Source organism: Miniopterus natalensis, chromosome 11 (assembly GCF_054644295.1).
Source record: "Miniopterus natalensis isolate mMinNat1 chromosome 11, mMinNat1.hap1, whole genome shotgun sequence".
Classification (NCBI taxonomy): Eukaryota; Metazoa; Chordata; class Mammalia; order Chiroptera; family Miniopteridae; genus Miniopterus; species Miniopterus natalensis.
In genome coordinates this window covers 50242943-50269567 of record NC_142091.1, presented here as the reverse complement: position 1 = coordinate 50269567, position 26625 = coordinate 50242943, and the positions used below count along the sequence as shown (strand labels likewise).

The window sequence follows — 26625 nt, the reverse complement described above, 5'->3', positions numbered from 1 at the left end:
TCCCTCTCTCCTTTCCTCTCCCCCTCTTAGCCCCTCCCCTTCCTCTTCTTCCTCATATTCGATTGGAACCTGAAATTTATACCTTGTTTCATTACATGAAAGAGAGGAATTGCTTGATTGCTTTGTTTAGCTAAAGGATATAATTTGCATGCCTTCTGCTCTGCCTGGAAAGCTGCAGTGCTCTTACTGGGATTTGTGTTCACTTTTTATGAACTGGTCTGAAGGAGAGCCTCAGAGATGAGCTTCTGATATGATTTTGTTCACTCACAGTCACCATGTGTGAGCCTTCATTTGATTGAAACAGTCTATGTAGTTTTACTTTTCATGTTCCTCTTTCTTTCTGGCAGTATTAGAAAGTGAAAAATAGATGTAGGAATGGAAAAGTACAGTGACAACTGCCTGCTTTTTCTCTATGAGAAGTCATTGTTCCGGTTTATAATTTTTATTAATAATTGGATAAGATATCTTGTAACTGGACTTCCATACTGGTGTCTTTCCAGCTGACAAAGACAAGTTTGGTTTTCACTTTAGCAATTATGGTTCTCCTTTCATGGGAAGTGGAAATTCAAAGTGGCTGCATGTAAATAAATTCATTCTCTTATTATTTTACGCAGCTTTCTTTCACTCAAGCCATATTGAGGTCTTTCAGTTGAGCTGTAAAGTCATTGTGCTTGATTAAAATCCTGTAAGTTAGTGTATATTTAGAGTAGCTATTGTTTGGTTTTGCTCTTATTGTTAATTGACTGATTTTATTTATATATTTTGGGCTTGGCTTTCCAAAGCAAAGATCCCAACAAGTTACTAGTAAATAAACTGTGAGAGAAATTCAATATTATTTCTACCAGGCAAAAAGTATAGATAGAGGTTACATGAAATCAAGTTGTTTTGATCCTGGGAAGAAACTGGATACTCAGGGACACATGTAATAATGATAGGTTTTCCATAGGCAACCCAGCAGGCAGACCAGTGGTTAGGCTGGTTGCCTCTCTCTTGCAGCAGATACCAACCAATTAGACAGAGGTGGTTACGTGATGTAACATTATCAGGAGAAACAATTCATGAGTCAAAGCATTCCAAGACATATGAGCTCTAGTCCAAAGAACAGTCTTAAGCTATATAAAGTGACAGCAATATTGTCAGCTAAATATAAACTCTAGAAACACAGACTTTGATGACTTGAGAAGAATCTGTTCCAGGTAGTCCCTGTTTTGTAAGAACCTCAGAAGGCCTTTGGAGACAATTTTGGTGCTTTGGTGTGAAAAATTAGAAGCCTTAGATAAGCCAAAATCCATTAATTTAAGACCCTTCTTAGATACACTTCAAGGGCTTCAAGTACATTTCACTTGCCTTATCTCTATTGATTTGACAGCTATCCCAAATCAGTGAGGTTTTTTCCAACAGATAGCATCTGCATATGTTACCATAGATATTCTGAAAGAGCCACTGCAAACTTTAAAAGATTGGTTTATAACTCTCCAAGGTAGTTCTGAAAGCAGTTACTTTCTTTTTCACTAAATTTTCTTATTCAGCAGATGGAAGAGGGAGAAAAACCTGGCAGAAGCCTTGGGAAGTTTGAGGGAGATAGAGTGGGGGAAAGGAGGGTAGTGCCTGATAAAACAATACAAGGAGTCAATGACAACCCATAGGCTTTACCCAACAGAAGCAGGAAAAGTATTAAAAGGGATGTCTTCATTTTAATGTCTGGAATCAGGCCGCGTCCTTAAATGTGGGAAATCGAGGTACAGGAAGGTTTGAAATCGTTCTTTGCCCTAGGTTGGGTGGACTGGCATCCTTCGTAGGGGTTCCTGGGTATTGTGCATTTTGGCAGCTGAGCATATCTGTTACTTATGCTCCTTAAAATGAGAGGCACTGTGCTATATTTTTGGAAAGTTAGTTGTTTATTTCTCAGTATCAGATCAATTGCAGGATTAAATTAACAGTGAATTTATCTGAGTGAATAAATCTACCTTGGTAGCCTGGGGCAGAGTTGCAAAAATAAATGTGAATGTTGGTCTGAATTTTTAATTTTTTCTTTAAGTAAACCAGCTATTAAAATGTTGTTTTGTGTTAAAAACAGAGCTCCTTTTGAATAAATGTAACACACCTAAAAAGTGAATGCCATTTGATAATAATATTATAAGTAATGAAAACATTTAAAAAAATCAGGTTAAAAATACTGTTCTAATAAATTCAGTGACTCCTTTCTATAGTTAAGTATTAAATGATAGTGTGGAGATGGATTCTTTCCAAGTAGTAGTTAAAGAAAAAAAAAAGTAATTTTGAGGGGCTATGCCTTATGAGAAAGTTGTTTTAAAATAATCCTAATTTTTAAACATATACAAATGACTGTTTTTAAAAAATAACATCAAATCAGAAAGTCTTAACATTGTAGAAAGTATGATTTTCTGAGATAGAGGATTTAATGTGTAGATTTTATCTAGTCCTCACCATTTTATAAAGTCTTAGACAAGCTAATCTTGATTTCTTGTTAAAGGACATAAAGTAAATTTACTGTCTGAGTAAGTTTGTAATAGTCTAAACATTCGGATTTTATACTGAGGTTTTGAAGTAAAATAATGATCATCTTTCTAGAGGCACTCCTACTGACTTTCTAGAAAACATTATCAGTTACAGGAGACTTTATCTCCGACAATCTCATTCCCAAACGTCCTAAGCCCTGAAGTTCTTTCCAGTGGCCTGGCATCCTGGGAATTCACTTGATCTGCTGGGCAGAGACATTTCAAACTTGGGGAACACATGATGGGAATTTAGTTTTATGTGTTCCAAAGATATGTAATTCTCTTTGGAGGTTTTACTTGATAATAGCTATGCCCCAGAAAACCATCTTGTTTAACCAATGTGATAAGTTGACAATGTCGTTTTTCTCTCTGATTATAATGTACTCTGTGTAGTCAATACACTGGTACCATGTGAGTGTAATTTCCTCTTTTATTTTATCTCCAATGCACTGTATTATAAATAAACAGTTAAAAAAAACACCAAACAAATCTGTTGCATCTCCTTTTAAGATTGTACCACTGTAGACACTTGTTCTAGTAAAGTAGAATTGGGCGCATTTGATTGCATTTAAATTTTTCATGCTTCAGCAGTTTGGCTGGGAGCACAGTAAAGAAAAATCCCATGAGCGAGGATCGTTTAGAATAATAGAACTTGATTTTGTGTATTATAGCAGCAACATTTGCGCTGCTTTAGTTAGGGTTGTGTCAGCACTTCCATTATAACCCCCTGTTTTCAAGGGGTATAACTAGGGAGATTTTTTTAAAAATACAAATTAAAAAAACAATTCATTTGAATGATTTTTAAGTTATAGTGCAAAAATAAAACAAAGTAAAGTCACATGGAAATTGACCATTTTTACAAGGATTTTGATTCGTTTGCTTATTAGTTATATATGGCAGTAGCTAAAGTAAGATACCATTCTAATACACTGGGGGGTGAAGGTTTTTGTAAGGGAAAATTACTGATAAGAGCATTAAAAATAAACGTAAGCATCCGATGTGACAATTTAAAACATTAAAACTGGTGTATATTTGATTTATGAATTTCTAAAGGAGAGTAGCCAGCCAAGGTGCAGTGGTTATAGTAAAAGCATTACCAAGAGTCTGCAGTTTCTAGAATACTGTTTAGTTGGTCTAGTAAAATGTTTTAAAAGGGAAAGTTAAAGAAATGAAATGAATGAGTATGTAATCAGTAAATTGAAGGACTCTTTAATAAAGTAATTGTGCAAAAAATAATCAGTAAATTGAATCTAATAATCAGTGAATCTGACTTATTTAATAAACTGTGCATTAAAGTTGTGCACACTTTCTTTTTAAAAATACAACAAAACCACCACCCCAAACAAAACTACAAAACCAAATAAAAACAAACCTGAAACAAGCCCAGCAATTTTGTCAAAAAAAAATGCCCAGAGTGGAGTAATACCTACCTAAAAGAACAAAATCACCTTTTTCTCTGCTAACAACATATTTGAGAACTATAGTAAACACAAGAAGAAATACAGTATGGAAAAATTGTTCTTGGAATAAAAAAATGTTAATACCTTTGCTGAAGGCTGGGATTTCAAAGTTTGAGTATGCCTTCCTTAGTTGTTAACTATTATTGTCTTACCTTCCCCCTCCCCTTGTCCCCTAATGATGGTATGAACTGAGGCTGAACAGTCAGATTTAATATTGTTTTGTCTTTTTTTTTTTGGCAGCCTATCTTTTATTTGCAACCTTGATGCACATTTGTATTTGTAGGTGCAAAATAAAAGACAAATTGTGTGATGTTATAAATAGGTAGCTTTCCTGAATGGTCACTGGAGGAATCACCAGAAGGCTGTTGATGAAGTAGAGGTGAAGCCCTTCCTCACTAATTGTATTCAGCGTGTAATTTCTAAACTTCCCTCTGAATTTTGATTTTCAATTAACACTCCCCATTTGAAGATAATTTTCTATTTAATGTAATTGCAGGAAATAATTTATTGGCTGATTAAGACTGAGGGCCCAGCCTTCCTTAAGAAAACACTCTAACAAACCAGCCTTTAAACTCAACTCATGGCTTTGGACAGATTTAGTCTATTTTTACAGCTGCATGGTTGTGTTTAATTAGGATTGTGCAGTATTATTGTTCATTGGTGCAGTTTTGCAGTTGAAATTATTCTTAAGAGACTTTTGCATTTTGTGTCATGATTAATTTATACTAAAGCAACAATCACAGATATTGCTATTGGAAGGAGCCAAGTTGCTTTATAATAAGAGGATGTTTGTTGGGGAACTAAAGTCCCTATGAGTTTTCGATTATGACTTTCAATTGTATTGAGCTGTTTTCAAAAGCAGCAGTAAATTCCTTCTTTTGTTTTTAATGTGAATGATTACATTATTGGTACTGTCATTATCTAAACTATGAAAACATTCTTGTTGTTTACAGCAAGCTCTTGATAAACTTGCAGGACAGTTATAATTTGCCTGGTTTTACGACAGTATTTATGAGGCCAGTGAAGTAAGCTCTTGAGTGCTTCATGTAGACTAAGAAACGTCCTTTGGTATCGCTTTTCCTAAGTGTGTATATGTAAGTCCATTTGCTAGTATTTTTAGAAATTGGTCAAGAATACATTTATCTGATTTTTTGAGATAGTGCTCTTTAGAGCATTTTATTTCTTTCTTCTCAAAGAAAATATAGACATTCTTCTGTACTTCCTTTCCCCATTTTATTTTATAGCATCAAGTCTAATAGATGAAATTTTTGTATTTGTAGAACGATTATTGTAAGTAGGTATCAGCATTTTAATATGTTTCAAAGCACTTCAAAAGCCTGTAATACTTTTATTTAGAACTGTGCATAATTAGATTAGCTGATCTTATCTTAATTTTTTCACTGTAGGATACTAAATCTGAGCCCCTTCATTAATTGTGAGAAATTTAGCATTAGCTGTTAAATCCTATGTGAAACATGGGCTGCTACATAAAACTACTGTTTAAATTGGAATTAACTTAATTATTTTTCTTTGCACTTGATATTTCCTTCACTGCAATATTCATGAAAGCATGTGACAGATTTGTAAATTTAACTGTTAATCTCAGATTTCTAGACCCTTTAATCAGTATTTATTTGTCTGTAGAAACAGTACTAGCAAGTTAATGATTTGCTAATTTGAAAAATGCTCATGTGGTTTCCTATGTTAACTGATTTGTGCATTTTTTAAAAAATGGTATGAAATCAATTAATGTTAAAGAGCAATTAAGGTGGAGATTTTATTCCTTTCATTACGCAGCAATTTTAGAGCTAAATATGTTATAAACCAAAAATGACATAAAGTTTTAGAAAAGATACTCAATCGCCTCTTATTTTAATTTAAAAACTACCAGTGATTTTATTTATAAGCATTTTGCTAAGAAAATCATCTTGATAAAGTGATATTATAAAAGTTTTGAAGTTCTGTTTAATAATAATGATTTTCTGACTGTATATGAAAGCACAGAATGAAGACCTTGTGCTGAATATAATCAGAATTTACTTATAGATACATAGATAAATGTTCAGTAATTGTTTGTGGAGTATTAAAATATTATCCACTGTAGGCATTTTACTACTTTCAGACTAAATGCTTTAATTCTTGTATATACTTTCTAATATAAAATAGAGGCACAGTTATTTTATATGCTCAATTCAAATGTTATAAAACTGCCGTTAGACTAATCTAACAGTATCATCCACTCAATCAGTATGTCACTTAAAAGTTAAATTACAGCAGTTGACACAGCTTGAAGGTCTTTAGAAAAGGATCACATTGACACTAAACAGTGTTAGGCCTAGCACTCAATCCAAGGTGTAAACTCAGAAGTCAGGACCAAATTTGCTTAGGATTTCATCGTAGATAACTTACCCTTTTGGTTATATTTTCTGACTTAGATTTTTGTTCTGACATAAAGCATAAGCAAAATTTGGATATGTGTACTTTCAAATCATCTTCCAAACTGGCTCATTTGCCAGTTCATTCAGTCATTCTTTTTTTTTTTTTTTCCCCATTGCTAGCCAAATCAACCAAATTATTCTCAAGAAGCTTATAATCTAGTTGGGAGAACTTGGGGGAAATACACACATACAGATACTATACATAATGAAAATTTATTCCATAAAAACTTCATTTGTGGTTTGGTAAGAGAGAAAATATGCAGCAATCACTGGGAAGAGTTTTGTGAGTTAAAATCAAAGTGGAGAAGTGGAATAGATAAGCTAAGAGCTCTTTTTCAGTGGGTTAGAGTAGATCACAAACATCTCTGAAGTTAGAGAATTTTTTTTCCCCTGAATTAGTCAAATGTGAGGGATTTTTTTCATCGACAGGCCTTTTTAATCCATGCTGTTTCCATCTTCTGCAGAAGAATGTCTTCCAAGCAAGCCGCCTCTCCATTTGCCTGTTCAGCTGATGGAGAGGAAGCGATGACCCAAGATTTGACCTCCAGGGAAAAGGAAGAGGGCAGTGATCAACATGTGGCCTCCCATCTGCCTCTGCACCCCATAATACACAACAAACCTCACTCTGAGGAGCTACCAGCGCTTGTCAATACCATTCAACAAGATGCTGACTGGGACAGCGTTCTGTCGTCTCAGCAGAGAATGGTGAGTTTTTAAAATCTGGCACTGTTACTGTGTCTGTTAGCATGACCTCATTACAAATAGCTATTCTAGAGGAAGCTCAAAATACAGGTCTTTAGAGTTCATTGTGTTCAGATCATAAAACAACTATGATATATATTATTGATATTCTTCTAACTGGGAAAAATTGGGAAATAGTTTGTGATTTAGTTTTTGTCCATTATTAGGTCACCTTGCCAAAAAATTTAATTGACTTTGGGAGAGATTTGGCTATCACATTCTCTGAATGTCTGAATTTAAGGTGATGAACTTGGTAATACTACAGGATAGGTATGGTCAAGTGAAGTGTGGCTGTGGATTAATATTGAAAAATTGTACTAAGCAAACCCGTCTTCATGAAGGAGATCATATGGAGAGTGCATCTTCTGTGAGGAAATGCATTTATCATTCTTGACAGTTATTCCTGATTTATAATAAAGATTTTCTCACTTATGTCTCTATATATTAATTTCAAAAGAACATGCAATGCTCCCGAGTATCATTCCATGAGACTGTGGGAGTTTTCTCTAAAGGTAGAAAAAGCAGCATCAAACACATGCAGTGTGTTAGCCAGCTTTCTTATGTTGAATTCCATCTTTAACCATCAAAACAGAAACCAGAGCAAATGACATTCATTGTCTAATTTAAAGCAAAACTATTCATTTTTTTTTTTTTTTAGCATCTAGAACTGACCAAAACCTTAACATATTTTACTTGATTAGGAATTTTAAACTCTGTTTTACATGTCTTAAATTTTGGTTAAGTTAATGAAAAGTATTTTAAGTGAGAAACTAGAGAAAGTTTTATTCCTCAATTAAAAAATAGGGTACTATTCAAAAATACCTTTACTGCTAATAAAATATATTTAAATTCTTGCTCTATACTTGATGTCTCAGGACCAATTAAAAAGTTTGATTTCATAATTTATGGACGTAGACACTTCTTTTTCAAATGATTTTGCTGATAGAACTAGTACTCTGGGACAGTAGTTGAGATGTAGGGGACTGGAAGAAAAACAAACAAGACTTTTCTAGACTAACTTTAGATTCAAAGGCTATCATCATTATAAAATTAGATAGATCCACTGGAAGATGTATTTTTGTTGAATAGGGAGAAGAGAAGGTATAATAAAGTAAGACTAAAAGTCTGTTTTTCTGATTGAATTTGAATGGTCCGTTTTATACCTCCAAGATTGCATGGGTGAAATAGATATCCAGCCACTGACACTGGGTTTTTGGCAAGCTATTAGGGCTATGTTTTATTTTTATTTCAACAAATATTTATGTAGCACCTTCTCTGGACGCAGCATTCTACTAGGTGCTGGTGCACGAAACATGCATGATTATGCCTTCATGGAGTTTATATCTAAGAGAGGGAACAGAAATAGATATATAATTAAATGGTGATATGTATTATATGCATATATGTACAACCCATGGACATAGCCAATAGTGTGGGCAAGGCCTGGGGTGGGGGGGCTGGATGGAGGGGGTCAAAGTGGGGAAAAATGGAGGACACCTATAATACTGTCAACAGTGAATTTTAAAAATTTGTTATGTGTTAGGAAGAAAGAGAACAGAATGCTATGTGAGAACCTAATGGAATAAACCTAATTTAGAATGGGTACATAGGTGTACCCTTGCTGACCCGAGGATGATAGGAATTAGCCAGGCAAGGAAGAAAGGAAAGAATAAAAATAGCAGAAGGAATAGCATGTATGAAATACTTGAGGTGAGAAAGATATAGACGAGTTTCAGGAACTTTAAGGTAGCCTTCGTGGCTGGAGTGTAGCGTCAGATCTGGTTGGAGAGATGGGTAGGGGCTACATCCAACAAGACCTTGTAGATAACATTGGAAGTGAGGCTTGAGTCTAAGTGCAATGAAAAGGCATTGAAGGATTTAAGATGATTTCAAACAAATAATTCTGGCTGTAGTATGAATGGATGGGAGGGACACAGAGCAAAAGGAGGAAGACCTGTTGCAAGGCTATTTCAGAAATCCAGGTAAGAGATGACAGTGACTTGAATTAGTGTGGAGGCCGACGGAATAGAGAGAAAGGGTGGGTTCAAGGTATATTTTTGCTTTTATGCCAGATATAGTCATGGACAGATTAAAATAACTAAACTGGAAATGTAGGTTGAGGCAGAAATAATACAGTTGGAATTTTACTGTTTTAGAGAACACTTTGCTTATTTTTCTCAGTAAAATTTTGTGTATTATCTTAGCAAGTATCAGATTGCTTCAGTGAGTTATTCTCAAAGTTTTATGATGAAATTTTGTCAGAAAATAGATATTAATAATTATTAATAGATATTAATAATAATGCTTACCAAATTTATATTAAGTGGAATTTACGGTGGTATAAAAGTTTAAATTTACAAATATGTTGTATGTTAGTCTAAAAGAAATCATCCTTGCTGAAAATGTTTTCAAACTTTCACTCTCTTTTGATATCAAGCGTTGTTTTCCACTGGACCCTTTGTGTATTCTGAATGTCTGGAAGCCAAAATATTTTGTTTTAACTCCCACTCTATAGTATTTCCCAGCTGTGTACTTATACGGTATAGTAAAAGGATTTAACAAATGGGAAATAGCAGCTGCATTTGGAAATTCCCTTTGTGCTCCCTTTTCATTCAATAGATTCAATACTGTGTAACATCAGACCTGTAATGCAAGTATCATATCACCAAACAATTTTTCTTTACAGGAAAGAAAAACAATAGAAGGATTTTAGGTTTCTGGGTAGTCCTGCAAACCATGCATATTGTGTATGTGTGTGTCGGGGGGGTTGTGACAAAAGTAAAATTTAATAAATATTCTACCACATTCTACTTTCAAGTAAACATAAAGTCCAAAAGGATTGTTATGAAGTGGAGTGAAACTTGTAGTTCTCCTCAATGGATCATATCTGTTACTTACTGTAATTGAACCCCATAAAATTGTTGTGGGGAAATAAAATTTAAAAGAAAGTCTAAAAAACAACAAAAAATTCTATTAGCGCCTATTCAGTTTCCATTGTTATTTACTTTCTGTGATGGCTTTCACTCAGGAACAGTTAGAAACAGGCACTAAAAGTTTCTTATCTCCTTGGTTCAGAAGGGGTTTTACTTTGAAATACCAAGACCACAGAGGAGCTCTTCTGTAAGTGAGGGTAAAGACAAAGCAGAGAAGTTCTGCTAACCCCCACTTCCTGATCAGAAAAAAATCTTTAAATGTTAAAATTCTGATTGTTTGTTTTGAGGTGGCGCTCCAATAAAATATGAGAGACCACACAGTTTCAAACAAGGAAAAGACTTTACTGTGGCCTAAGTGAAGAGTAGAAATGTTAGAGATCAGCATTCAGAGAACAACAGGAGATAAAAAAGTTTTAGACTCTGATTTTAATGACAATTACTTATACTATGGATACAGAAATGTTTAATTTTAAATTAGTGTGCTGTGCTAATTGGTAAGGTCCATTTGAAGGCTGAAAAGTTAGTGTAAATAAGATTTCACTATCCTTGTTTGCTGTGTAAAATTACTACTATTCTCATGCCAAAGCCAGCACACCAGCACTTTTTGTGTGGAGTATTGACACTGCCCCCTGAAATATGTTTTTGTTCCCATTAGGACTGGTTCTTTAAGCAGGAATAAATTCACATAATCTTTTCATGGAATAATGTAGAGCGTAGTATTCTTTTTAATGCTAACAAGCACGGAGGAACATTTTGTGGCAGTGTTTTGTGACCGGCGTATGACACTGTGTTGCAATGATTGTCTGCTAAAGATTACTTGAGTATATAGGACCTACTAAGTTCTAGGGGCAGAGACCTTCTTGTGAAGAAGACAGATGAGCTCTATGCTATCATGGAACTTAGATTCTAGTAGTGTGACAGGCAATAAAGAAGTTTCACAGAGTGAGACAACTTGAGACGGTAATAAGCGCCATGAAGGAAATTAAGAAAGTATGATTGAGATGACTACTTTAAACTGTCTGGGGAAGCTCTTTTCACAGAGGTGACATTTGAGTTGAGGTTGGAATAACGTGAAGGAGCCAACTATGCAAAAATTTGGACTAAGTGCAAAAGCCTTTTGGTTGGTGTGTTTGAGCAACAGAAAACAACAGAGGACTTCGAGTGGAATGGGTGGGGGAGTGAACAGTGTGAGAGAAAATTAAGGAGGCAGGCAGACAGACCACAGATACTATGGGGTATGTATCATAGGCTACAGTGAGGTGTTTGGACTTTATTTCAAGTGCAAGAGGAAGCCACTGGAAGATTTTAAGCGAGACTAACATGATTTGATTTATGCTTTTAAAAGATCACATTGGCTACTGTGTAGAGAATGGATTGTAGGAGATAACATCAGAAGGACACTTATTAGGAAAACTATTGCAGTAGTGCAGGTGAGAGTTGGATGCTAAGTGGAAGCCTGAACAGTTAGGGAGGTTATTCTTCAAGGTGTTCCCATAGATTCTGAAGAAGACAACATTCACGCAGAGGGTGAGGAGATGATTTTAAGTAATGTACATGTGGGCAGAACTTTAGTCAAGAGTGAACAGGGGCCCGGCCGGGCGTGGCTCAGCGGTTGAGCGTCGACCTAGGATCCAGGCGATCAGGGTTCGATTCCCGGTCAGGGCACATGCCCGGGTTGCGGGCTGCAGCCGATCAATGACTCTCTCATCATTGATGTTTCTCTCTCTCTCTGTCCCTCTCCTTTCCTCTCTCTGAAATCAATAAAGATATATTTAAAAAAATATATTTTAAAAAAAAAAAAGAGTGAATAGGACATGAAGCTGCTGAGACCAAAGAGAGGGGGAGAGGGTAGGCTTGATGCAGGACAGAAAATGGTCCTATGTGAGGACAGAAGCTTTTTGCCTAAGAGTGAACTGTTTGCAGGTGACTTCTGGGGTAGGACACAGGGATGTGGGTAAGGCACCAACAGTATCTCTTATAAGATTTAAAAAGTGACAAGATTGTAAGTAGGATGTTCTCTACACATGTGCAAGTATGTACTTACATGTATACTTATATTAATATATATTTTAAGCCAAAATGGGATTATATGCATCTGGCTTTTAACTACTAGTCCAATTAAGTAGAAATAACCAAGCTGGACTTTCAGCCTCAGAATATCAGAATTCCTTATTTTGGAGACCAGTTAAATTTCCCCAAGTGAGTTTTATCTTCTAGAAAAGTTTTAAAAATACTTTTCTGCTATAAATAAAGGGCACCAATAATATCCTTTGTTGTAATTGAAAGAAAATAATGATAGGCATGTTGAGACATTTAATAAATAACTGTTGGGACCAATACTTTCTTGCTTGCAAACAGTTTCTCCTTCTCAGCCTTTCTTGCTTTCAGTCCAATGAAGTTGCTAATCAACTCTGGAGAGTTTTATGTAGTTCATTGGAGTCATAAAAAGTCTGGTGTGGACTTTGTACCATTTCTGGGAATGGAACTGTTTTCATTACATGATAACATAGTCCAGGAATTTTAAGTGAGGATTTAATCTTTCTCAGCCATGTTTTATGTTGTGACAGACTTCTAGAAGATTTCTAATTTTGTTGCCTTTTCAAAGATTTTAAAAACTTGAATTGTTAATAGTTTTTGGTAAGATTTAGTCATTTAAGACATAAGGCAGCACCCAAATGAAATTTATTTCCTCACTTTTATTGAGACTGCTTTGGAAAGTATACTGAAACCCACTAGTTCATTTGGTCCTAAGTTGTTTATAGACTTAACACCTAAGGCAAGCTCATGTGCCTCTTTTTGGTACCTGACTTGTTTACGAAGCGCTGGGGAAAATATCCACAAACTATCAAGGTTTAGACTTTTTGAGAAGTTGTCACTATTCCTTCATTTTAGGATTTTGGAAATTCATTCGTGTTAAGTAAAATTCAAGCCTAAACTTCTGGTAACAAGTAGAAATGTCCATCTTTGCCTCCCTGAGTCATGAAACAATATTCTCCAGGAAGCCCTGTGGGAAATTTTCCATTTTCTATAAATTTGAAACCGTATTATTAGCACACAGTACTGTCTCCTTTTTTCAATGACAGAAATTCATTTACAATTTGAACCAAAAAATAAAACCATATTTTATTGGATGGTGTGGGTTGTGAAATAGACAACTAATGTCTAGTGTTAACACATTGATCACCTTTTTTTTTCACCTCCTGGTTTTCTAGAAAAGAAAAGCTATTTTTTTAGAAGTTCCCAAATCTGGGTTGTATAAATTAAACAAAATGATGACTCAGATGCTACTTGAAAACATATCTGTGTTTATGAAAACTTGAGGTATTTTATCATTCTTCTTAATGATATAATACACCTTTCTAAATATACTTTTTGGGAAAGTTTTCTTACCAAGAATATTATCAAAATTTTTATCAAAAGTAGGAACATTAACATGCTCTGGTATAGTTGGCTTTTTTCTCCCTTGGGCAAGAAGGAATCAGGTATGCATGCTGATGAACATACTCCAGTCATTAGCATGTGATTATGTGGGCTGCATATTGAGCACCTGCCAAAATATAAAAATTCAGTACTTTGCTACATCGTGCAAAGACTTTTTGCATTTCTTTTGTATCTTAACAGTTCAAGGAAAATCGGACCCTAGTATTTTTTCTTGTTTTTCAGTATAAATAATAAAATTGGGTATACAGAATGTTTTCAAGGAAATAGGGTATGCCATGTTTATTTTTATTTAATTTTTCAGTCTGTGTATAAGATCCAGTAACTGAGGCTTGTAGAGCACTGACTGTAATATGAATCTCTTAACAAACTTTATCACTGACATTCACTTACAATTTACAGAATTCCTTCATGGTCATGAGGATTATCTTTTCTGGGATTCAGCCAATATTCCTCTAATTTGCTTCATTTTTATTTGATACCTTTATGTCTCATAAATATCTTGTTTTCATTTCTTTCACCAATAAAATGCTAGTATACATCACAGCGATGCTCCTGCAGTTTGACTTTTCCTGTCTACTATCCATATGCAAATATTCCTTCATGACTAAAGTATAGTTTGGGCTCTATAACATTTCCAGACACTTAAAGAAAGTCATTTTTTTGATAATTATTTAAAATAAGACTTGATTACTAATAGAAATGTGGTTTGATCTAGTCTAGCAGAACAATTTGAGCTGGCCTAGTTCACTCAGCTTTTATTGCCTTGATGAATTCAAATGGCATTTAAACATAGTAGAAGGTTTGTTTTTTTAAATAGGCTTCTTGTCATAATTGATCAGTATTAATCAATGAAAGCTGATCTCAAGACACCAATAATTTTCTGATTAAAGCAGAACTCCACAAGCTCCTTTCAGTACATAGGTGGTTCTGATTAATGTACACTTTCTTGTTCAGAATTCCTTCTTGCGCAGTAACGATCTGGGTACATTACTACAATGAAATGTGATACTGGGATAATGGAATTTGCACATTTCTGTAATTTTTCTAAGCAGTGTTTTGTAGAAAGTATAATGCATGTATTATATAGCATGCGGTGATTCACATGACTAATTTCAACTTTTCATGATTAGAATGAAATATGAACCTTAAGGTTCTTCTAGATCATCATGAATAAGAGGGTGATGCCTGGGTAGGCAGCGTATTTCTTTGGAAGGAGGAAACTGGGATTGTCCTTGCACTCCTCCAGATCTACTTTCTTACTTTACCTTGGACAAGGTTGCTTTCCATAAAGGTAACTTTAACATACGAATCCTGCTCCCATCTTTCATCCGGAGATGAGATTGAAAGGGCTCTCTTTGATTATTGAGTCAAAACACCTGCATTAAGCAGGAAAGACCCTACTCTGTTCCTTCCCTAGCATATCTAATCTTTCTTGAACGCCTCTAATGATTGTGCCTTAATTACCTTGGTATGCAAATTACCCCACTGTTTGATTGTCCTCTGTAATAAGTTTTCCTTGCTTTCCAAGAGAAATGTAACCTTTTTAAAGAGGAACAGCTTCAAGCTATTATTCCATTTGTTACTATAGCTTTCAATGTGATGACATATTTATTTTTTATACTATTAACCTTTTAAATATTATTTTGGTCTTACTACATTCCCATGACCTCTAGGCATTATTTTTCTAGGTGATGCAAATTGAGTTCTCTGATATATCTCTTTGTAAACTACATTCTGAAATCCAAAGTATAAATTACAAAGCTTTACTAATAAAATTTGACAATCAGGCAAAAATTAGAAATGAATATTTATGCATTTCATTTATCTTCTTTATATCTCATTAGCACTTTAGAAAATGGGAGGCATTATTTAATAAAATGATTGAAAGTTATTTTGTAAACTTTTGCTGTTACTATAATTTAATTCTTGATTATTTTACTGCCAGTGTAGTGAGAGTACCTAGAATTCAGTTTTCTCAAGTTCAACAAGCTTCTGGGAAGACATCTGCCCTCATTCACATGTCGATAGATTGTGGTGGTGTAATAGAAGAGATTTGTTTGCCTAGAAATACAAAGAACTAGAACTTACCCCCCCCTTTTTTTTTTTTTTTTTTTTGGCATTTACTGTTATTTAGGAATTTTTTGGTTAGTCTCAGTGGTAAATTGATAGTGTTTTACATAAGCATTGAGCTAGCTAATGTAATCCATGAACAAATTGAGAAAATTTTTGCTCTTGAATTCAGAGTTAACATTTGCCCTTTAGTTGTATTAACTTACTTTGTACCTGGTATGATTCTGCCAAAGATACTTCTTCCATTTTTTTTTGTTTTGTTCTGACACTGATATGGTTTGTATGTGAAGCTGATTATAGTTTCTTTAGTTTGCTTTCTGAAATTGACAGTAAGATTAGACTTCGGCTCTCCTTTTGGCTACTTTTTTTTGGATCCATGAGGGATGTCACAGTAGGGCAAGGAATCTGTCTGAATCTAAGTTTTGGGGTATTTGAAAGTTAAGAGAAAAAAATTAAAAGTTCACACCTCCCACCCCTGCTAGAGAGAAAACGTAGGCTGTATGATTCTAACTGAGCCATCAATCCAAGGTTGTGTGTTGCCTCCGGGTAGAGCAATGCACATCTTCCAGACATTGGGGGCACCTGATGACAGAATTAGATTTCTGCTTGCTGCTTTGTGGTAAATTGGTGACATTTTTGTGCCTAGGTTCCTTTTCCCTGGAAATGTAAATACAGATAGATAGGTAGATAGATAGCTGGATAGTTGTTTTATAAACAGCATAGCCTCTGAAAAATCACTTTTAGTTTCTTTGAACTTGTTCTATTTGTAAAAACTTAAATCAGAGAGCTAGAGATGTTATTTTAAAATTTCTGGATCACCAAGAGTTTCTTGGTAAGCCATTATATGTATTTGATATATTAGAAGGAAATTTGAAGGCTTTTGTGGTGAAATTCTCAAAATTGAGAACCTTACTGGGCAAAATCCCAGTGCAGACGAGAGATTGTTGAGATTACGGAGGGGCTGTGCGTGCTCAGTGTATATGGCATACAGAGCAACCTGCTCTCTAGTCCCTCTTCCCTTGGAAAATTGGGCCATGAAAGAACTTCACTGTAAACAGAACAGAATCTTTGTTAAGGAATAAATAGGTTTGACAGACCTTCATTGGCCCTGGTACTTTTTAATGTTAAGATTTGTGAGGTACAAAGAGCATACTCTGAGCTATTTTTGTGACCCCAGCCTCATCATTTAAAAATAGACACCCTAGACATTGATATTTGTTTCTGGGGGCCTAATTATTACCTCATCTCCTAGTGGATCCCAGCTACCTTACCTTTTCCCTAAGAGTTTTGTATCATTTTCTATTTTTACTGAAGCTACTATGATACCATTGAATCATTGTAGATCCCCTCTCCCCATCAATGGCACCAGTTCCTGTCTTGAATTAAGGACAGATCTCCCAGAAACTGGATTATCAACATTTCAACAGATTACTTGTGTCATACTACATGCACTCCTCTTCCGTGCCAACACCCATGTCATACAGCAGGCCCCTGGTACCTTGACTCTCCTACTCTCAAGGCTCTTTCCTTGTTTTTCATAGAGGATAGGGAAGTTTTTTTACTTTACCTCCTTTGCTTCAGATGATTAATTATGATGTCTGGGGTGGACAAACCCCAGAGTTCTTTTTTGGATGATGCTTATGCAAAATGGTTTCCTGATGAACTGACCGATGTCTGGATTCTGTGATGTACGTATAATTGAAGCTTCCATGATAACCTTCAAGTCACTTAAAGCATACTAGCTGCTTTGCTGATTCTATATAAAATACACAGTTATTTTTCATAAGTGTACCCTGAAATGGGGAAGAAAAGAAAACAACTACAAAGGAAGAGAGCATGAGGATAATGAACTTGATACTAGAGTAAGTAGTTACCTCTTCAAAAAACCTCCCTGGAATCATTCGACTCTTCAGGCATAGAAATTTGCTTGGGAAAAACTTGTCTAATTTTACTTCTCCAATTTCTGCATAAGCACACCAGTTCTTCCCTAATGCCTCAGGTTGTCAAAACAACAGTAGCAACAACAAAAACACCTTCTTTTGAATCAGTGGAAATATTTTCCCTGGGGTTATTTAGGAAAGGATGTTACCTCATAGAAGGCTTGTGCTTATAGGTGCCACTAATTTGCTGTGTGACCTTAGGAAGTCACTTCATATCTCCTGACTTCAGTTTCCTCATCTCAAACATGAAAAATTTGAATAAGTCTCCTGCTAATTCTAAATTTGTTGGTTTCAAGGTTAAAATTGTCTTAGCCAACTCAACCTGGCCTGGTAGTGTTGCTTAGGTTGAATATCATAGGGTAGTTTAAATACTAATGAATTGCCAGATGAAAGTAACTGTCTGGAGTTTGTAGGCACATGAATCAGCTAGTAGCTGAGGGAGACCTTGATAGAATGTTGCTCCATATGTTGGGGAATTCACTATCGGGGGGCTCACCTTAAAGCTCTTCTTACTGTTCCTTTACCAAAAAGTTATAAAGTAGTCTTCATCTATGAGGCTGCCTGTCCCATGGCATTAGATCTTTAATATCCCTAAGGCAGTGATAGATCATGTGCCTTAATTCTTTGTTGTTTAGACAATATTGAGTACATTCAGTTCAGGGCACTGCTCTTTAAGAGATCGAGAGAAATGAATTGGAACATACTCAGGGGAGAATGATCACGATGGCCCACCCGCCTCTATGAGGAAGAAATGAAGGAAACAGGGACGTTTTGCCTAGGAAAAGAAAAGATACAAGGGTACTGTAATGCTGTGTGTATGCATTGAAAGTGTGGCTGTTCTAAATGTTTCCATGGGATGGAAATGTTTTCATAGGTTGAAGAAATAGGATTCATATTCCTATAAATAAGAATGTTTGATAACCTTCCATAGATAGAATCAGCTGCTTTGAGAGGTGCCAAATCTTCTAGCAGTGGAGGTGTTTAAGGAGAGGGAAAAAGCTTGCTTGTCAGGGAAATTGTAACAGCCACCATCACTACTACCACCGCCACTATTTAACGAGCAGTTACTATGCAACAGATGTTTTATTTTTATTAATTAATTTAATTTTCATAACAATACTGTGAGGTAGGTTCTGTACTACTATTATTATCACTCCCATTTTATAGATCAGGAAATTAAGGCCAAGAGAGATTATCTGACTTGTTTGGGGTTATATGAGATGGAAAAATGGATTTAACTAGAAAATCTGGCCCAAAGAGCCTATACTTGTTAACTGTTATACTACCTTTTCTTGCACCGGGGATTCAGCTACTAGATGGAGTTGAACAATTGGATTTTTAAGGACCTTTGTTGTTTTTTTGTTGTTGTTTTTTTAAAATATATCTTTATTGATTTCAGAGAGAGGAAGGGAGAGGGAGAGAGATAGAAACATCAATGATGAGAGAGTCATTGATGGCTGCAGCCCGCAACCTGGGCATGTGCCCTGACTGGGAATCGAACCCTGATCTCCTGGATCCTAGGCCGACGCTCAACCGCTAAGCCACGCCCGGCTGGGCAAGGACCTTTGAATCTTGAGATTTGATTCTATATGTGAGGCTGGTGGTATTTAGATGATGCAAGACTTTTCTATGTGATTGTCTTAACAAGTTTGGAGATTTTAAATAGTTTTCCATATTTACTCTGTTCACTATATTTACTCCCATTTATTAAATATCATGGTGATGAGGCCATTTTAAAAAGCCTTTTGTCTTGTAATTGTTTTCTTTGAATCAAAATAACATTTTAAAAATGGCTTTTTCTTCTTGGACTTTAGGAGTCATGACACTAGCAAATATTGATTAAAAAACTATATTCTGACAAATCATGAATAAATTTATTGCTACTGAACAGTATAGTAATAAAATAAAGTGGCATTTCCAGCTTTGAAATGCTATGTAAATTTAATATATTCTACCAAGTATCATTTTTAATAAAAGAGAAAAAGAATACACTTTATTTTACTATTAGAGCAAATTATTCTTTTGTCAGGAGTAAATTGTTGGTAATTGGAGCCAAACTCAGTATTTTCATTTATGTAAGCTTTTTTAAACCAACGTTTTTCCTTAAACTATGTCACATTAGAGAAAAACATACTTTTTCCTCTGAGAAAGAACCTATAAATGTTAGCAATTTAGTTTTCAGCATATTAAAAAGGTTAGATTTCCTTTGTTAGCAAGAAGTTATTGGAACCTAGATTAGATAAAGCTTTTCTGTCAGTCACTCAGTAACACCATAGTAGAATGTCTCTTATACAGCATAGTCTCAGGTAGTTTTTGGTTCATCCAAAAAAAGTTGTTTAAAGAAAAAGCAGTATATATATATTGTAACTTAATATGTTAATCACTGACATGGTTGAGTTGCCAGTACATGGTGATTTAAAACAAACAAAAACAACTTTTAGTGGGTTTTATTATTGTTTTTAATTTCTTTACGGACCTTGCATTCCTTAATTCCCTTCAGCAAAAGAACATATTTGTAGTTGAACAAGTTGGGTTTCTTCATTGCAGTAGTAGTGAGGACACACACCATAGAGAACCATGGAGTGTTCCAGTAAGAGAGTGTTTGAAAGAACCGTTTTTAGCATTTGGACTCTGAGTGATTTGGGGTAAGGTCTAAGAAAATAGAGGTTTGCTAGAGGCTGGGGGAATGTCAGAAATCAGGGACAAATCTGTGATTGGGTATCTCAATAAAGTTTCTCTTTAGGGCAGGCAGACTAGAGTGAGGGAAAGCTATAATTAGAGAGCAGATGAAAAAGCAAAACAAAACTGACAGCATAGGGTGCAGTAAGATTGAACACATTTAAACCGGCCTGGTGATGAGTGGAGGAAAGGGTAAGAGGATAATGCTCTGTCCTGCAATTAGATTGGGCAGCAGGAAGGGAAGCTGATTCATGCAGCTGCTTAGAGTCCATTTCCCAATCATTTCTCCCAGCGTCAGTGACTTTTGCCTGTATGTGGGTTCAACTCCATTGCGTAGGGCAAGAATTCCATTCCTGGTCAGAAATGGTCTCTGGCCTTCGGTCTCTGATCTCAAATTCTGACATCTTATCTGACTTTTTCAACCTCAGCCCACTGCTCTCCTCTCTGTTCTCAGTATGGCTGCCCATTCGCATTCCTGGTCTAGGTGCAGTTGGCAACTCAGACGAATCAGAGCAGCAGTGTTCTCTAGCTGTTCCTGGACAGAATGGAGATAATCCCTATGCAGTTAGGTGTAATTGACAGTACCCATAGAAAAAGCTAATTACAAGTGGACAGGTTACAGGAGCTTTGTGAGGGCCAGATCTTGGTGGGATTAGTTTGGGATGACTTCATAAAGAAGGTGATTTTTGAACATGTATTGATTATTCCATTTAGATGGATGAGTATAAATAAAAACCTAAAAATGGTGCCAGTAGTTATCATGACTGTATTTTTCAGAATTGAAAATTGAAATAAAGGAAATTGGACAAAGGATGTTTGATTAATAAGAGTAGTAATCATTTATTGAGTACTTATGTGATAGGCACTGTCCTAAATGCTTTATACATTATTCATTTCTCACAGCAACTGTTCGAGGGTATAATTATAACTCCATCCTATAAAAATGCAGAGTTTAAACTACCATTCCCTTGACTATGGGCAAGCCTTGGTCCTCACTATTGAATAGAACTCACTGACAGTTTACAGGGCATGACTTCTCAGGCTAGGCTAGAAACAGTGATACATCTTTCATCTGGCTTTTTCTGGGGGCATGCACCTTTGGAATCCTGAGCTACCATGTAAGAAGTCTAGCTAGTTTGAAGCCAACGTGCTGGAAAGAAAACATCATGTGGAGAGATCACACAGAGATAGAGGAAGATGTCTAAGGAACCCCAGACTTCAGCCTTGAGCTTTTGAAGTGTTTACATTTGGGAGTAAAGAAGCCTTTGAGATGATTCCAACCTTTGCCTCTGACTTAACGGCAACCTCATGAGAGACCTTGAGGCAGAACCAAACAGCCCAGATGCTCCTGAATTCCTGACCCACAGATAACATAAAAGATAATAAATAATTATTCTTTTAAGCACTGAGTTTTAGGGTGATTTTTATATAAGAATAGATAACTAATTTATTGTTACTTGTATAACAAATAGAGAACTGATTTAATTAAAGCCTGGTGGAGTGAAAAAAGCATTGGCTATGGTGTCAGAAAACCTACATTTAGATTTTAGCTCTGCCAGTTATACCTCAGACAGGGGGAAGCCACATAATCTCTGAGGGTTACTTTTTTTCCTGCTGAAAATGAAGATGCAGAATTTTGCATTCAGTTTTTGGCAACACATTTTTAGAACAATAACTAGAGACTGGAGTGCATCAGGGAGAAAGATAAAAGGGTCTGGAAATTACATCAAATGAGAAATGGGTTGTAGAAACTAGAGGAGTTTCACCAGAAAAGGACTATTAATTTAATGTTTCCCTTAAGATATTTGAACAACTCTAATAGGGAAGAGGAAGTAAATTGATTTTGTGTACCTTTTGAGGGCAAACAGGAAACAATGGGTGATAATTATAAGGATCTAGATTTTAGCTGATACAAGGATTCCCTTTTAAATAATCAGATTTATTAGAAAATGTTATTTGAGAGCCCTCAACTACAGAAATACCAATGAAAGAAAGTTTGGGGCTTTTTCCTGGGTTCAGTACAGGGAAACTATAATATACTAACTGGAGACATCTTCAAGAAGGCTAAACTGTATTCTCTTAAATTCATTTTTATATTTCCTTCAAGCATCTCTGTATTATATAAACAATATGTTCTGATGCCTGGTGTGTACTAGACTTGTTGAGGAGCATCACTTAGTAAGTTATGTAAATGTTTAACCACTATGCTGTACATCTGAAACTAATTAAATCAGTAATATATTGCTATACAATTAAGAAATATAATTTAAAAATTAAATTAAATTTTAAAATATTTAATACCAAAAAAATTTAAAAACCAATATTTCATCAATTATAAATTAGACCACAAAGATAAGCAAAAAAAAAAAAAAAAAAGAAAAAAAGAAATTAAAATGACCAATAATATCATCACCATTTAGAAATCACTATAAACATTTTGGTGTATATCTTCCCTGGTGTTTGGTTTGTGTGTGGCCATATTTATGCTTATGTACACATGTAACACAATTGAGGTTATATACTAAATTCTTCAGTATATATATTTTTCTACTTATTATGTCTTGTAAATAAATTATTTCTTCATCATTTTTTGGTATTTATCTTCCACCTTGAAAATAGTGTTTATTTCCTGATTAAAAGTATTATTTATGATAGGGCATTTAAAAAAATAGAGAACCTTGAAAATAAAATAAAAATTACCTCTTATCCTAACACTCAGAGGACCATTAATTTTATTGGATATTTTAATGTCTTTTCTTCTATAAATAATTTTTTCTTAAAAAATGTGTATTGATGTTTCTCACTAACATACTTTTCACAAACAGTACATTTTAAATATTCCCACATGTCATTAAATTTTCTGCAAAAATGTGATTTTCAATAATTTCAAATTATCCTACCATATGTGTAAAACCATAATGCTCTCAAATAATCCCTACAATTGGACATGCAAGTTGCCTCTTATTATTCCTCACCATAAACAACACTGTATTCGACACCTATAATATTATTTATAATGGCCATGTGGTATTCCATTGTGTAGTTATGTCATCTTTTATTAAACAAATCCTTTATTTTTTTAATATCTCAGTTCTCATTATTTTGCTTAAATAGCAATCCTGTAATTGTTAGAGCAAATCTTTACCCTTAGCCTTAATTTTTGACATATTTAGTGAGTAGTTGTTTCAAGTTCATCAGTTAACATTTTGTTTGATGCTCTGGAGGAATATAGAAGAAGCAAGAGACATGGCCCCAATCCTTCAAGAGTTAGCATTTAGTTGCAAATGTACCTAGTACCTGCAAAACAGTAACGAATAAATTATTCTAGTGTTCTGTTAAATGCTGAGCTATGTGGTTCGATGTGTAGTTTGTGGGTAAATAGGAGAATGGTGAGGCTCTGTATAGTAAGGGAGGACTTCAGGGATGAAATGCAGTGTGATCTGAGATTTGAAGAGTGAGGTGAGTATATTTGATATATATCCGCAGCACTGTGAGAAGGCTATTTAAGTTGACTATTCTTTTAATACCACCTCTGAGCAATCAGTTTTACATAACTTCTGAAAAATTGGAGCAATATTATTTTAATGTGTTTTTCCAGTTTTATTGATATAATTATAATTGACCAATAACATTGTATTAGTTTAAGATGTACAACATAATGATTTAACTATGTGTATATTGTGAAGTTATTCTCACAATAAGTTAACATCCATCACCTCACATGTTTTTTAACTGAGGTATAATCGACACACAATGTTGTACTAGTTTCAGGTGTACAGCATAATGATTCAGTATTTGTATATCTTGTGAAGTGATCATCACAATAAGTCTATTTAACATCTGTCACAATATGTACATTTTGTTTTTAATATTTACTTTTTTATCCCTTCAGACACAAAAACATCTTAATTAAATATTCTTAATTTGTGAAATTTGCTTATTTTTTCTAGAAACTCTGCCTAATGACTTTTTTCTGATATTATTGGGTTCTTTTTCAGTGATCTACATATAATTTTTGTACTGTGTTTAATTGATTTCTAGTGAAATGCTCTTTAGATAATCTGAATCAACATAATTTTCTTTATTTCTTAAATTAGGACTGATATTCTTTTAAATAATATTTTGAATAAATTTTTTACTATTAGGTTTGGTGAGGACACTGAGGTTAAGGTTTGAAAGAAAACAAACTTATGATAAATTTCCTTTGGATGAACTAATGCTTACTCAGTGCCCCATAAGCTCTGCTTTCTGTGATTTTCATGTGTTCAGTCATGTTATATAGTGGTTGTTTTAACAATAAAGGTCAAAAGAGAGGTAATCTCTTTTATGTTATTTTAAAAAATTACAACTAAACAGACTTCTTAAAATTATTCATAATTATGTCTGCATTATAACATTAAGGCAAAGCACATTTATTTCATTGCCTTCTTAGGGACTGATGTTTCTTAAAGTGGGGTGCATCAGAATTAAAGGACCTGTGATCAGAATCACTTGGGATGTTCATCAAAATTTATATTCCTGAGTCCTCCTCCTCAGGGTATGGGAGGAGATGAGGGAATCTGCATTTTAACATACTTGCCAGGGAATTCTGTATCTTGAAGTTTGAGAATCACTGCTTGAGGGAAATATTGTCTCAGATCTCTCCACAGTTGTGCTGTAGTGACATGCATTAAGACTCGGATATTATCATTGGGAATCTGGCCTCAATTGATATTTCATAGGATCTATTTTGTTTTTGGAAATTACAGAATAAGTTGAGCTTTTTTTCTTAAGAAAACTTATTTAAAAATCATTTAGTCCTCTAGAAAAAAAAGATTAGAGATTCTTTGTCAAGTTTTTCTATTTTGGCATTTTTGCCTTTTATCCAACAATAATTTCTTCATCATAAGTGTTTGGATTTATGTGCCCCTTTACTCAGATAAATTGCTTATAGGCCTCCGCTCATGAAAGGCCAATATTTCTTAGTTTTAGAAAGTTAGAAAGTGAGGACCAGATATAGTAAATTTTGCCTTTTTTCATTGTCCCTAAGAATGATATAAGATTACTTACACGACTTAAGCCATTTATGATTTCATTCATGCCTATCTTGATGCCCTGGAGACATATCACAAATAGTTCTTACGGATTTCCTGGAGAAATCCTGACTTTTCAGCTTCTTGCTCCCTGCTTCTTGGTAGTGTTGAGCCACTTTGCGCAGATTATGGGACTGACAGTGTGGGTCATCGATGTGGGAACTCATGGTTATTGTCTGTGGTACAGGATGGCAGTGACCACATTCCCATGAGTAAAAAAAAACACACAAAACATAGTTGATCTAACAAGTAAGTGACATGAGTAAGTAAGACTGAAATTAGTCATGAGAGAAAAAAGTGGTACTGTATAGAGCCTAAATGCTTTAAGGACAGGTTTTTTAACTGAGGTATATGGTTTTTTTAGTATATTCACAGACTTCACAATATTCAATTTAGTTAAAGACTCACAACATTTTTTACTAAAAATATTTTTAGGTCCAGAGAGGGGGAAATCCTCCTTGGTTCCATTCCTAGGTCTGCTCCTTTCATCAGAATAATGGTACCTACCATTTTTGAAACACCACTGCCTATGAGCTCAGCATTGTGTCTAGTTACTGTATTAATGTTATCTCATTATATGCTCCCAATAACCCTGAAAATAATTTTTATTCCTACTTTCTGTATAATGACAATAATATCTACATACCTAACATTCATCGAGCACAATTATTATCTCATTTAATATATGTGAAAACTTACTTCTTTAGATTCCTTTTCCTTTTTCCCTCTTTCCCACTAATTATTAATCTGTAACTTTTACCTCCTGCTTCTTCCTGTAGTTCTTGCAGCTTGCCAGGCTTCTTTGTGAACAGGGAGAGAAATATAGGAGCAGTTCAGATTTTCAAGCTTCTGATGAGAACCACAAAGGCTAGATGCTTTATTTGTTTCACTTTTTTTTTTTAATGGGGTTGAGAAACTACCCAGGCACAGGCAGTTAAGGTGAACGCATGACTACTGATGGGCTATGGCCAAATAGTAGTTCCCTCAGCCCTCGGTTCTGATGTAGAGGGATAGGAAAACATTTTCTCTCTAAACTTTTAGGTGTCTGTTATTTCTAATCTAAGATTTGTTTTTCCTCCTCACAGCCAACTTCTCTGTACTGTGAAGTACTTCTTGTGCAAATGTTTCTGTAACAAACTTGTTCTTTTGTAAACAAACAAACATAAACACAAACCATTTTTAAATGCCACATGAAAAATGTGTGTGACTGTGTGCTGAAGTGTCAAAGTTAAGGGTAAGGAATGGAAAGAGGTTTCTGTAACTTTTGACAGGTGTACAGCTGGAGAAAAGTGACTCTCCCCAAGCCCCAGCACACAAAAATATTTAGGTTAG

General features: G+C 34.9%; 1 protein-coding gene across 25 annotated transcripts in view; it reads left to right on the top strand.

Annotated features, from left to right (window-relative positions):
* Window positions 1-26625, top strand: part of SOX6 (SRY-box transcription factor 6) — a 514047-nt gene that overhangs the window by 196350 nt on the left and 291072 nt on the right. For all 25 annotated transcript variants that reach the window (XM_016225178.2, XM_016225176.2, XM_016225171.2 and 22 more), the window contains one exon: window positions 6882-7122. In XM_016225178.2, coding sequence (XP_016080664.2) covers window positions 6882-7122 — 241 coding nt within the window. The remainder of the gene's footprint in view (window positions 1-6881; window positions 7123-26625) is intronic.